General features: G+C 40.0%; 1 protein-coding gene across 2 annotated transcripts in view; it reads left to right on the forward strand.

Moving 5' to 3' along the window:
- Window positions 1-274: 274 nt before the first annotated feature.
- The window catches only part of nedd4a (NEDD4 E3 ubiquitin protein ligase a), a 30,911-nt gene continuing 16,575 nt past the window's right edge, over window positions 275-14,610 (forward strand). The window contains exons 1-5 of one of the 2 annotated variants that reach the window (XM_086174894.1): window positions 275-533; window positions 1,298-1,371; window positions 3,548-3,626; window positions 3,708-3,746; window positions 3,976-4,029. In XM_086174894.1, coding sequence (XP_086031020.1) covers window positions 489-533; window positions 1,298-1,371; window positions 3,548-3,626; window positions 3,708-3,746; window positions 3,976-4,029 — 291 coding nt within the window. In that variant the 5' untranslated portion in view covers window positions 275-488. Of the gene's footprint in view, window positions 534-1,297; window positions 1,372-3,547; window positions 3,627-3,707; window positions 3,747-3,975; window positions 4,030-8,183; window positions 8,304-8,435; window positions 9,968-14,610 lie in introns of those variants that run through there. The other variant, XM_086174893.1, reaches the window with a different exon arrangement.

Genomic DNA, 14,610 nt, shown 5'->3' on the forward strand with positions numbered 1-14,610 from the left:
ATGACCGCATCTTGCTTTAATGACAAAACATATGGTAGTGTTCCATAAAAAATGAGAGAGGTATGTGGCAAACAAATAGCAGGGTTGTGTAAATAAGATAAATTGTGATACAAAGATAAATCAGTTGAACCACGGGATTTCCAATGAAAAAACAAAGAAGTTTTTATACGTCACTCCAAGTTAATGATTCTATGATGCGTTCAGGTGCACCCAGTGGTTTTCCATTGTGGCTTTCTCGGGTGGTGAAAGAGAAGGAAACGGGAAGAAGGAGGAGGAGGAAAAGGAGGAGGATGGATCGTAAAACGAGTGACGACGGTGTCACAGCTAGTAACTACTGGGTCAGGTTTGCGGAATCAAGCTTTACCAGCATCAACACACCGAGGGAATAATAGAGGCAGAGTTGTAGCACTCGCCGCGGGGAGTCCACTGTTCGAATCGCTGTCTTCTTGTTGCCGTCGTTTTCTGCAAGGCAGAAAGGGGAGGATATTATGGCCGCACTTTCTCCTCAGATCCGAGGACTAACGACAGATGAGGTAAAACTTGTCGCTGATCCAATTTGCAAATGTTTATAAACTGCTCGGCACAACGTGTCGCCAAACTGCTCGCGTGTTGTTTGCGTCAACTGTTGCTAAACATGAGGACGACCGTCTTGAAAATTAGCTTAAGTTAGTTAGCGAGCTAAGTCTCTAAACCAGCGTTAACGTGGGATTCACTTCAAACGAGCTACTTGGTAATAGAAAACGAATACACCCCACCGTATCCGTTTCAGCTCATGTTATGAATTAAAGTTATAATTCAGAAAATAACAAGCTGTATCTACACTTTTTTTGCCCCTCCCCCGGAAATAAGCGAGCGCATATCAACGCCCGAGTGTTGACCAGTTTCCCGTCACCCAAGTTTTAATAACCTGAGCCTAATTTGCGCCATCACGAAAGCTCACCCACCGTGTCACTTTAGTTTATGAACGTTACATTAAAAGCATAAGTCTGGCCTGTCAACTAGTTGTCAGGAATAAGAATAAGAATGTTGCGCCACCGCAGGAGAAACGCGGGCTCTTGGCATGCATTGTGCTTGGAATTTTCCCTAACAAGTTACATCTGTGTTTATAATTCTGTCGTTACAGGTCAATGATTCAACTTGACGTTAAGACAATAAATGTCATGTGATATCAGCTGCTATTGTAGGAATGCCCCCTGTCTTGAATGTGTTTTGGGAGTTACAAAGTGGCACTAAAATGTTTTTGTTTTTTTCTTCTTCTGAGAATTAATTGTTTATTCACTTATTTTACTTGTTTAAGGATGATTCCAGAATCTTGAAAGTAAAAGTCATCGCTGGACTCGGGCTAGCTAAAAAAGATATTCTCGGAGCCAGGTAAGGCATTTATTGTTTTATCACTGTTATTTGAATAAGGTACCATTTATGGCGTTTATAAATTATTTTTCGAATACAATGTAATAAATGCTTTGAATTTGCTGAACTTCACTATGAAGCTCTGAACAGTATTTTTCTCTTGAACCACAACCTCTCCCTAAACCCTGTCAAGTTTTGATTATAATGATGTAGACATGCACATTTTGGGGATGAATTGGTTAAGTTATTTTTCATACTGTTGCAATTAACTTAAACTAAATTGCTTTATTAATAATCTATTCATTATCAGCAGCAATTGATGTTATCATAGGTAAAATGTTCACATGTGCCATCCTACATCACAAGTTAACGTTAGCTTGACCTTGTCATAAATGCAAATATAAATGTAACATTTGGCCTATGTTGCAGCTACTTTTTTAGATAACTAAATGGCACATTTAGTAATTGATTAGGGTATTACCATTGTTAAAATTCTATTGCTTCACCTCTTGCTTTCTGAAAGGTTCTTACAGTATGTGTTGACCAATGTAGAATTTCTATGGTCAACCTTAGGATTTCGTGCTTGGCGGCGATTGTCAAAATGCTTCGCTGCAATGTAAAACGCATGAAGGTCTGGCAGAACTATACGTACACCGTGTGATCAAGACCTTAAATATTTGATACCTCACTAAAGCAAACCACAGTTGTCCACTATATTATACCGCAAAGTAGCAACACTGTCATCTCAGCGTAATCACCGAGGAGGCCTAAAGTCAGTAATTTGGTGGATGACACCTTGATTGGCCACTGAATAGCAACAGCGGACATAAGATGGATATCAAGGTGTTGGTCAGAGTCCAGAGAGTGTCAGACTGTCTTCCTTAACTGTAGAGAAAGAGCAAGTGGGTAAGCCCTCACATTAGATTGGCTGCTGAGGACAGTAATGGGGGCAAAAAGGTTTTGGCTTGCCACTGCTTCCCTCTGGTTTATAAATCCTATTTCCCAGCATTAGTGACAGGAGCTTGCGCCTTATTGAAATGCTTTTTAACCACATCCTACAGCTTGCAACCAAACAGTTTTGAAATTTCTTGGGTCATCTGAAAAATGCGTTCTCTCTCACAGTTGATACTCTCTGGTATCAATAGTCTATGTTCTGGGCTTGTCCCTGAAAGGAGAACACCATAACTCAGCGTGGTCTTCTAGTAAAATTGATTTAGAGCTCATTCCACTAAGGACTTGTTCTACCTCTTTATCCTGTTTGAAGGAGCCTTTGTCTAAGGGGTTTGTGAAGTAGCTAATTCATAATCCCCTCCCATACATTTGAAAGCGTTCATTTTCTGTTTGTCACAGCAGAAATGTTACTTGTGCTATCATGCGTTGTTTTTTCTTGTGGACCTGTTCTATCCACGTGCTTCTTTGGACCACCACAAATGATCTTGTGGTGGTTCCAAATCCTGGACTGCAACTTTGTCAATGTTAATGCTATAAATGAGGAATTCAGGTTTTCTACATAATCATGGATTTCACAGTCACAAAACTGAGGTATCTCACAAGGTTAATGGTCTTTGCAGTGTGACAAAGGGAAAGTATGTGCACTTATTTTGACTGACAGTTGATGGTGTATCAGTAATCTATCTTTTAAAGACAAAAAGTCCTATTGTAACAATTGCTTCCGTAAGTTACAAGGAACAACATATCCCATCATTTAATTCCCTCTAATTGCTCAACAAGCAGAACGTGGTATTTAGGAACGATAATGTTGGTTGGGAAGGTTAGTTTTCCAGTGACAGCAAATAATATTGTCTTGTCGCAGTTACTCTTTTATTATTCTTATTTCACTATGGTTAGTACTGCTCTATGTAATATAACACCAGTCAGTAATAATCTCTTAGTGACCAAATATTGATGTGGGCCTGAGTGGAAATACAACTTGGTGATGTAAATTGGCTAAATGTGGTTTTAATCTGTGTTAAAGTGTCTCAAACCATTATGAAACATCAATTCTGGACTCAAAGCAAACCGAAACCATTACGATAATGTGCTTTTGGTCTGCTGTGCTTTATTGATCAGATAACAGCAGAACCGCATGAGCCACGGATACTGTAAATCATGAACAGAGAGAGGGTAGAATGTTACTCTGTAAGTCTTTTGGTTTCAACTTCACAATTACTTTTCGATGTCTGCATCTGTCTTTCAGTGATCCATATACAAAACTTTCCCTCTATGATCCTGTCAGTGGAGAAGTAACAAGTCTTTCCACCAAAACCATAAAAAAGGTAAAAAAAGTTAACATTTACTTTGATTAGGATTGTGGACTTTTTATCATATACTTCTTTCCTTTTTTCCCCCAACTATAGACACTGGATCCCAAATGGAATGAAGAATTTTATTTCAGGGTAAGTGCTATCCCAACACAAACTGTCTTATATGCATTGATCCCTTCAGTCACATAATGTGAATAACTCATTTGTTAATACCATCAGACACATTTGAGACAGGAGATTAGATTTGTGCATCATAACATTCACCTATTTAATGTTAAACATTGTGTTGATTTTGTTGACTGGCTCAGTGATCCACACAGTGATTCACTGTTTTTTTAATACTGTCTGTATTTTGGTTTAGGTAAATCCCAGGAAGCACCGTCTCCTGATGGAGGTGTTTGATGAAAACCGCCTGGTAAGTGGTTCCATTATTATCAGGCTTTCCATTAGCTGATGTATAATAAACAGCGATTGGGAATTGTGTTTTTTATCAAAAAGTATTTACTCTACCTTCCTCTCGTTGTCTTTTAGATAGCACTGTACATGAAAATTGTTCACTTTATTAGAAAATTGCTAAAACAAAAAGGTTTGGAAAAAGATGTTTCAAATCTAATTACAATATCTTTGCAGAGGACATTTCTGCATTTAGATTTGTAAGCACACCATTTAGTTGCATAACCTAACAGACTGCAAAACACCATTTTGCAAAGCAAGTAAATGTTTCTACTGATAAGGGTATCCTCCAGCCACTGCAAGGTTAAGATTGTTTGCCTCCCCGGCAGAGTTACAGCTGCCCGTATTTTGCCATGACAGACGTACTATTATGAAGAACTGGGATACCCTATTAGCTAGAGCTGTAAATGTGGGCAAATCTGTCTGCTTTGAAAACATCCCGGCACCTGTCACTTACAGGTGCGGAGAGACAAGAAAAGGATCCTAATGTCACATGTGGTTTTGAATATCAAATATGAGTCATGTTCTGTGAAGGGTGTGTGTGTGTGTGTGTGTGTGTGTGTGTGTGTGTGTGTGTGTGTGTGTGTGTGTGTGTGTGTGCGTGTGCGTGTGCGTGTGCGTGTGTGTGGTGTGTGGTGTGTGTGCGTCCGTGTGCGCACCAGTTTCTGTTTTGAAACACATGTATAGGTTTATGGTAAGCCTGGCAATTATGTCAGATTTGTTTTCTGTGGAAATATTGGCTCCCAAAAATGATAACAACAAACAGTATAGCTGAGATGAAACAATCATTATGTAGTATTGTGTTTGAAAATTACACAAAGGTTTTGGACTGTGCTACGAATACAAAGAATACCAAAGGCCAGCGACATTAATGCTTCGACAAATCAGCATTTAAGGTCAAAAAGTTGTGATATCAGTATGCAGACTTATTTGTTGGTCAGGTTTTGGCTTGGATTTGATTTTAATTCTTTGTCTTCTAGCAAGTTTCAATGAAAAATATACATATTGATGGTTCTGTTTGGGGTCTTCCATAATCAAAGTGAATTCATACCACTTGTGAAAATATCAAGCCCATTACACAGATTGAACTCAAAATCAAAGCAGCCATAAATAGACAGATTGATAAAACTTTGTCTGTCCCAAATGTTGGCAGAAATTCTTTTTTTGACTGGATCAAACAAAAACACAATTCAAAAACATAAAAACTTAAAAGCTACATTTGAGATATTTTAACAGTCTGAATAAGAAAAAGATAATTGACATTACGCTTACCTTTCTACGGTGTTCAATGGTTAATACAGTGGGAATAAAGGACTTCTACAATTATAGATATTCTTACAGGCCTGTGGGGTTTTATATTGTTTACTTGATAGCAGGGAAAGGAAGGAGTGGTAGAAGGGGTTAGAGTTGTCCTCAGTGATCAGGGTTGCTGATCTTGCATGGATTGTAGTTATTACTTCAAATGGACTCATTCTACTTATAAATTTTGATTTCATTTGAGTTGTAAATGACCTTGGCTTAACATTGCTTATTTGCCACAGCAACATCAAAAAGACTTGGATGTGAATATCTCAAGTCTACATAAAATAGGTACCGAATAGATAGGAGGGGTGCTTTGATTGTATGCCAGCACATTGTGGTTGTGAATTTAGTTAATGTATGAGACTAGAGACTCTTAACATCTTAACATTTGCAACTTGTTCTGCATATATATGTGTGTGTGTGTGTGTGTGTGTGTGTGTGTGTGTGTGTGTGTGTGTGTTTGTGTGTGTGTGTGTGTGTGTGTGTGTGTGTTTATCTGCCCATAAAACAAGTGGCACTTCGAATTCATGTTTGCATGTAAAATCAGTATTCATTAAAGAGAATGACTCATCTTCAGTACGGACCTCACTACACACAGAATCTGTCAAAGGACTGGAACGGTTAAATAGTTGTATGACAGTGAACATGTCAAATTGCATGTTGCAGCAAATTAATAAACCAGGTTACAAGTCAAACTAAACTCCTACAGTATAAGAGAAAGACATTAAAGGTTATTTATTGACTATAACCTGAGGTAATTTTACTTTATAAAAAAAAACCCAGGAGATTTTTGAATAAAATAAAATAAGTCAATTAGTTGCTCACTGAGATCAAGAGGTACATTTAAGTGTTGTCCTGATACATATGAATACAGACAATATCTAATAATATTGGGCAGTGGGCGGCACTGTGGTGCAATGGTTAGCACTTGTCTTTCAGCAAGAGGGTTCTTGGTTAGATTATGGTGGCCCACAGTCATCATCTTTTGGCTCTGTCCGTGTGGGTTCTCTCAATTTCCCCTTTCTTCCTCCCACAGTCCAAAAATCGGTGTAGTAGATGAACCAAAGACTCTAAAATGTCTGGAGGTGTGAATGGTTGTATATATGCCCACACGTAACCTTGTGGTCCAGGTTACATCTTGCCATTTGCCCTCTATCAACTGGGACTGACTCCAGCCACATCACAGTAATGTGTGCGAGATCATCACTGCAAATTATAAAATGAATTGAAATTAAATGAATGAATTTATATCAGGCAGCTGAGATAGTTATGTATGTAGAAAATGCTTTGATCTACTTTGCTGCTTAATGTAAATGATAAGATATGATTGATTTAGCATAATGTAATTTTATATACTACTATAAGTAGAAAAGACTGGAATGTACTGCACGTCCAAGAAAACAAATATAACTGAGCTCAAAGAGAATGACACACCGAGGTAAGGTTTGTGTGTGTGTATATATATATATATTTACTCACTTTCAAAACAATGACATGTTTGTATAATCAAACACAGGTGAATCAAGTTTGGGTGGGGCAGACTGCTGGAGGGTAGTTGGTGAAGTTTAAATGAGAGTAGATTGCAAATAAAAAAGTAGGTGAAGATTCGGTATTTCAGTACAGCATATACAAAAATGACAAACTCACAAGTAGATGAAGCATGGCATTAAAATAATTCAGTACTGAAAACATCGGGGTAGTAAAATTACGGTGCCCATTTAGACATTCCTCATATTGTTTCATGATGTTTCATGACCCGATGATTCATCTCCTGACACACCAAGGCTTTAAGAAAGTTTGTCAGTGTAGCATGTGCACGACTCTTAAGGTGAATACTTGTAACTGTCCTTTTGAATAGTTAAAAGACTAGACAAATGCCACAAAATGTCTTCATTATTTGCCACACAGATGAAGATCAAGATGGGTTTTAAACCCTTCCTGATTGCATAGTAGTCAGTTTTCCAATAACTGACCTTCGTTCAGTTATTTTAAGTCTAAATTTCCACAGATCAGTATTTTGTGTTTAATATTTTGTTATGGAATTTATTTGTAGTATTCTTTTTACATTTACCTTGGGTATTCTTCAAAGCAATAGTCAGGCGAGTGATTAATAGCCAATGACGAGGCACCCAGCAGGGTAATTGTCAGTCAAAGCGTTTTACTGGGGCAGTGAAGTGTCCACCAGTGAGTCATGTCTTCATCTTAGATGTGTTGTCACTGTTACACATCATACGGAAACTGATTTGGTTGCAGCTGATAGGTCTGAAATAGGGCAGTCTGGATCACAAAAGACTGCCAGCAATACATATGCCTGTCAACAGTGGTGGAAAGGAAATCAGACAACCCACAGACTGTGTACATGAGGTGTCAACTTACAGGTGTCATATCATTGCTAAATCAATCATAGACCATTGTGGTTTTATCTGGTTTTGTTCAGACAGGCAGAAATGCTCTACTTTTGCTGGGAATGGTTTGTGTGATTTTGTTTATTTGCAGGCAAAACCTACAAACAAATACTAATTTATTTTATTTGGATGTAAGTTTATGGCAAATCATGCAAATGGCTTGTAGCCCGCGAGGACTCCCCAGACAGTTCTGTGGAATAAGACGGTTTATTATGAGAAATACAATTTTGCAAATCAGCACTCAGTTGAATCAAGAATTATGTTCATTAAAAAATCATTTTGATTTCCTGTAATTCAATCGCAGTGGGTAAAAATATTTGTGGGGGCACAGAGCAGCAGAAACCCTAGAAGCCTCACAGCGGCAGGAAGTAGAGTCTTGAGAGGCCAATGTAACAGTTTGCCGGAGGCTCAGTCTGAGATGCAACATAGAGGGCTAGCATGTTGTTTTTAGTTCTGGACTGTTACACAGAAGTCAGGCAGCTGGAAAAGACATGGGCTCTGAGACACTAATCTGGCTGGACTTTATGAGGTAAACTGGGCGAGCTGATAAGGTTATACAGTAAATTAGCAATAAAAATCAGTCTTTGTTGTAATTTTGTTTTCCGTATGGGGTTTAAGCTACCTAAAGGGGCTAACTTCTGGGATTGCTCTCGTTTCAAAGGTCGTATGTTTGGGTCATGTCTCCAAACAGAACCACTGACCTCCTCTGACTAAAAGCTGAGATCAGCCCGGAGAGGAATGTAGGATGTCACCGGAGCTATTTTGGCAATGTACAGCCGCTAATGATTGTGATCACAGGGGAGAGCACAGTGCAGTTGCTTTGCTTTTCTTTTTTCCTACTACCAAGTTTTATCATGCAGCTCTCACCAGTGCTGCAGGGATTAGAGAGTTAAGCGAATGGCACACAGGCTCCGTTTGCACTTCGCGTCAAGGAGAAGCCACACAGACCCTCTGTCAGAGAGCCTCAACAGCCATGGTGAGGAGAGTGGAGTCTGTGTCTCAGCTCGCAGCCCCACAGAGAGTCTAGCGCACAGTTCTCTTCACTTGAAGGTGACCCCTCTGTCACCAGACTTTGGAAATTTACAGCGTTACTCTTCAGTATTTATACCCAGGGTTAATACAGGAGGATGTAATAAAAAGAGCATACTGCAAATCTCACTCCAGCCATGTTGCAAGCTCAGTGGAGAGCTGGATTGCAACGCAGTGGATGTTGATGCCGGAGGAGCAGTTAATGGCTCTGATGGAGGCTCATGTAGTAGCAGCATGGCCAGCGATGCCGGGTACTGTAGCAGCAACAGCATCTTTGAACCTGAGGCTCTCGAAAAGCACAGGGCCCCCCAGGAGAGGAGTATGCCCCGCTGCAAGTCCAAGGTCCCATTGAGGCGATGTTCCTCCTTGGTTATTTTTCCAAAGAGCCCCTGCAGTACGCCGCCTGCTTCCCCTGTCCATCCGTTGGCTCTTCCTGCGCTCTCACCATCAAGAGGCTCCCATCAGTCATCTCTGCTTACATCTGCCACTGAATCTTCAAAGGATGATGAGGACGTGACCTGCCAGGCCGCTGCAAATGTAAGTGGCAATCGTTTCCCAAAAGGAGCTGAATTTAGGGATGGAAAACACATGGTGCAATTTAACATCCCTTTAGAGGATACACTGAAATGTAAAATGGAGGAGCAGAATACAGTCACGGAACAGCCATCAACGCAAGACAGATTTAATCGACACTCAAGCAGTGTGCTGCTGCACTTTGCCCACCAGAGACCACTTACATCTGAGAAAGGAGTGAGACCCACGTCTACGGTCAATATGGAATATCCTGAAGCTCCGCACCCAGGCATACATGGAGAGGGTGAAAATGACCCCTGCAAGAAACTTTATCGTAGTACTTCTGCCTGTTTGCTCTCCTCAGCTATTCAGTCTGAAAAAAAGCTTTGTTTACTAAGAAACAGACTGGAAAGTCCCGAGGAAAACCATTGTCATCGTGCCATTCAAAGGAGCTTTTCCTTGGAAGTGCCTTACCCAAACACTGGAATTTCATGTCATGTTTCCAATCAAAAAATCACAAGTCCTTGCTCTCCTCATGTGCACATTCACCTGGCTCCTTGCTGCCCAGCAGACTTACCTAGCTCTGTTACCAATGTAAAAACAAGCTGCAAAGGGAACAATGCAGGGAAGAATCAACAGCTAAATATGAAGGTGAGTTTGATATGTATTTAAAATGAACTTATTTCCCATTCCATCCATATTTGTGAGAATTCACATATTCTCACAAGGGCAGACAGATATTAAGTTACAGTGTTTTTATGAATTGACTCGAAAAGCTCTTTTTGTATCAATTAACCGTTTTCCTTTGCCAGAATGTTGTACAGCCAGTTGAGGAAGATTCCACACAGCTTTTTTCTCTGACACTTCAAGTGACAGCATTTTGACTTCTGTTTTCATGTGCAGAGATTGATATTGGACTTAATATGAAAACAAAGTAACATACATTATGCTTAACGTTGAAATTGTTATTCACCAGTTAATGTCGTAATTTTTCTGCAGCTTACTGTTGTAGAAAATTTAGGGTACAGAATGACATACATAGGGTATGCTGTGAGCTCCGTTACAACTCCAAGCTACAATCAGTAACTGAGAGGGTTGCCTTAGCTAAGTCATGCAATTAACAAGCCCAGCGTGTCCCAACATTCAGAGGTATTCAGTTACATTACCGTAAAACTCTTTGCATATCAGTTTCAGATAAAATCTTTGAATTATTTCCCTTTTTTTATTTGTAGCTTCTCAAGTATGTGAATATATGCTTAATTTTAGAATAGTTGTCATTTATTCTGTTAGCGCTATGAGTAATCTACTTAACTATTTACCCAGGCTAATTTTAGTGGTGGGAAAAGCAGTGCCCCTTGCTGATAAAAATAAAGTCCCTCTGAAATATTCCCTCTGACTCCAGATAGTCTGCTGGTCTGTAGCTCTGCCCAGTCCCGTGGATTCAAATTTAACAGTGTGATACTAGAGCGGCGCACAGTCATGCCAGCCATCTCTGGACATGGTGTTTTGGGGGTGGGGGTTTGGCGGGGGTAATGTCGGCAAGTTTGGAGCGCGAGCCTTTCCCAGTAAAAGGATGGTGTGTTCCCCTCTCTGTGGGTCCCCCGGCTAGGCAGTGTTTGTGAAGTGTCGGGTGTCAGCCTCCCCCCGCTGCTTTTAGCTGGTCGTCTCCTCCAGTAATTAACAAGTGCATCTACATTTAAGATGTATATTTGCTTATAAATCTAAATTTTTATATTCACGGGGTAAAAAGCTCACATTAGGTGACTAATGTAATCCAGATTGGATTGTTTACAGACAATCTTTCATCTTGATAATACCTTGCGAACTCTTAACACACTTCGTCTTGAAGTACCAGAATCAGAAATACTTTATTGATCCCAGAGGAAATTGAGTGGTGTCAGGTGCTCCGCACAGTAATAAACAAAATGGATAAATAGTAAGAGATTAGCAGGAATAGAGAAATAAAGATATAAATTTAAGATCAATAAGTTACATATCTAAACATCTTCATCTCTGCTACTTCCAGTCTCACCACTGTCTTGTATACCTTTCCGTTCACTCTGGCTCTTTTATCACACATTACCCCTGACATTTTTATTCTGTAGTTCCAACCTGCTTGAACCTGTTTTTTCACCTCTTTTTCGCACTCTCCATTACTTTAGACTGTTGACCCTTACTACTTAAAATCCTCCACCTTCTTTATCTTTACTCCCTGTAGCCTCACCACTCCACTTGTGTCACTCTCATTCACACACATAAGATAAGATAACATTAACTTTATTGATCCCCATAGGGGAAATTCCTTTGTCAGAGCAACGTAACACTAATGTCAAAAAAACGAAATAAATATGAATATGAATATAAATAGAAATAGAAAGACAGAAGATAGCAAGAAAAAAACAATCCACAAATAAATAGGCAGCAGAAAAAAAACATGGGCAATATCGAGGAACAGTGAGGGTGAAAAATACACAGCCAGAACTAAATAACAATAGCAACAGTGACAAAAATAAATAGCAATGAATAAAATAAATCAACAAAAATAGGCAGGATGTGTGGGCTGGGACACATAAGGATAAGAAAGACAGCAGAGTTAGGACATGACGTGAACGGGGTAGGGTAGTGAGATTGTGGAATTGTGGAAGCAGCACAGGTGCACTCAGGCCAGTCAGAGTTGTCTGCCCTTCCAGACTGCTCTTGTACAGTCTGATGGCCGTTGCCACAAAGGAGCATCTGACGCATTCAGTTTTGCACTGGGGTGGGATGAACTGTTGGATGAAGGAGCTGCTCTTCAGCCACAGCTCGTCTTGCAGGGGGTGGGAAGGATTGTCCAGGATAGCTCCCAGTTTTTCCTTTACCGTCCCCACTACCACCGATTGAAAATGGTCAAGGCTCGGTCCTATCACTGAGCGGGCTTTCCTCACTATCTTATTGAGCCTATTGATCTCACCAGTCCTGGCACCGCCCCACGAGCACATTGTACTGAAGAAAAGTGTGCTGGCTACCTTAGGCTGGTAGAAGGTCTTGAGGAGCCTGCTACAGATACCATACGACCTCAGCCTCCTCAGGGAGAACATCCTGCTCTGACCCTTCCTGTGGAGTGCATCAGTGTTGTGTGACCAGTCCAGTTTGTTGTTGATGTGGACCCCAAGGTACTTGTAGGAGTCCACTATCTTCCCCCTGGATGGTGATCTGTACCTGTTTCTTCCTATTCTACAACCACCGCCTTGGTCTTTGAGATGTTGAGTAGGAGGTGGTTCTGGTTGCTCCACTCAACAAAACTCGCAATCAGACCTCTGTTCTAGTCCTTGTTGTCATCATTGATGCATCCAACAATGGCAGAGTCACCGGAGAACTTCTGGAGGTGGCAGAAACTGAAGTTGGACAATGTCCCATGTTTAATTTGGTAGCCTCTTTCTCTGTATATATTTACCTCTGGGAATATTTTGCACTGCTTCATTTAACTCACTCCAGAATTTTTCTTTCTCCTCTAACGCATCGCCCACCTTTGGGGCATAGCCACTAACAACATTTATCATCACACCTTCAATTTCTAGCTGCTGATTCATTCGATTTTCTGATACTCTTTGCACCTCCAGAATATTCCTAACAAACTCCTCCTTCAAGATAACTACTTCTCCGTTTTCTCCTCCATTTCCCTTCCTGTCAATACCATTATAGCACAACTTAAAACCTGACCCTAAGATTCTAGCCTTGCTACCTTTCCACCTGGTCTCCTGGATACACAGTACATCTAACTTCATTTTTGCAACATGTCAATCAATGCTTGGTTTTGTCTGTCATCATCCCAACATTCAAACTCCCCACTAAGTCCCAGACTCTTGGCCTGGGCCTCTACCAATCTGGTATGGAAGTCCTACATTTGATTCATATAGTTTTTGGCGGTTTTACGCTGGATGGCTTTCCTGGCACAACTATCTGCATTTATCTGGGCTTGTGACCGGCTCAGAAAGACACTGGCTTGTGCCCCTTGAGGCTGCATTAAATTATACCCTCTGTATATGATTATTTTGATAATAATGATAATAATCTTGTTATTAATAATAATGTATGTTAGTTGAGGGTGCCTGTCTTGATACTCAAGGACACTGTACAGACATGTACACAAAGAGTACATGCAAGTAACTGGCAAGTAACTGGCAAGCAGCGGCGGCAAGTTGCACCAGCGTTTACTCACCGGAAGCAAAGTTTTGGGATCTATTTTAATAAAGGATTTCTCTCCTGATTAGGCATAAGTTCTTTTGAAATTGCTAAATATATGTTGTTTTAATGTCATACAGAATACCCTAGATCAACAGTCCCCAACCTTTTTTTGTACCAGGGACCAGTGTTATGAATGAAAATGTTTCAGCGAACCAGTTAGAGCTGGTGAGGTTCAAATAATAAAAACTTTTGGTGGTTCATAGTATTTAATCCGAACAGGAAGATTACACTTTATATAAGGCAATACAATATTAACTGCAGCAGGAAGCCAAAGGCGGAGACAGTCGTTTTCCAAAATAAGATCCGGACGGTCTAATGAAAAAACTATAACCAAGAAAGGTTTTCTTTGCAGACTGGTACCAAATGATCTGCGGACCAGTTCGAGTATCGGGGGTTGGGGACATCTGCCATAGATGACCTCTTGTTTATATTAAGATAAAATAAACTAAACATATTGTATGGCTATTAATATATTTATTCCACCAAAGGAACGTGCATATATTTTGAATCTAACTATAGACCTGTGTTGAAGAATTATGGCAATTATAATGTAACTAGGTGTTTTTCCATCTAAATGAATTTGATAGCAAGCCCTAGTAATCTTACCTTATCTAAAGTCATATCTCCACACCTCGTTTCAAGAATTGTTAAACAGCCGGGTGTGACCTTATTGAATAAGTATGGTTATAATGTGAATTAAAACACCATTAGATATCTTAATCAAGAGCAGCATATCACTGTTCAAGAAGGCAGAACCTTATTTAGTTTAATGCGCAGACCTTGTCTGTAGTGAATGTGATTATACTGAGTCTCAATGTAAGTAATGGCTAGAAGTGTAAATACCTGACCATACTGCTCTCCTTCAATTCAACATTGACTAGTAATCTTCCCATCTTGCTTTTGATGTTACATGTTAAAGCATACTTGAGTGGGTAACTTCTGTTTTTCACAGTGAATCAGAGTAGACATAAGAGAGATAATGATAATTGAACTTTTAAAGGACTGGTGAAAAGTGTAACACATGGAGGGAGGGAGAAAGTTAAAGCATGCTTCTTTTAGTTTCTGGTCAG

Source organism: Fistularia commersonii, chromosome 27 (genome assembly GCF_037954325.1).
Source record: "Fistularia commersonii isolate RoL2024-O1a breed Wild chromosome 27, RoL_Fcom_v1.0, whole genome shotgun sequence".
Classification (NCBI taxonomy): Eukaryota; Metazoa; Chordata; class Actinopteri; order Syngnathiformes; family Fistulariidae; genus Fistularia; species Fistularia commersonii.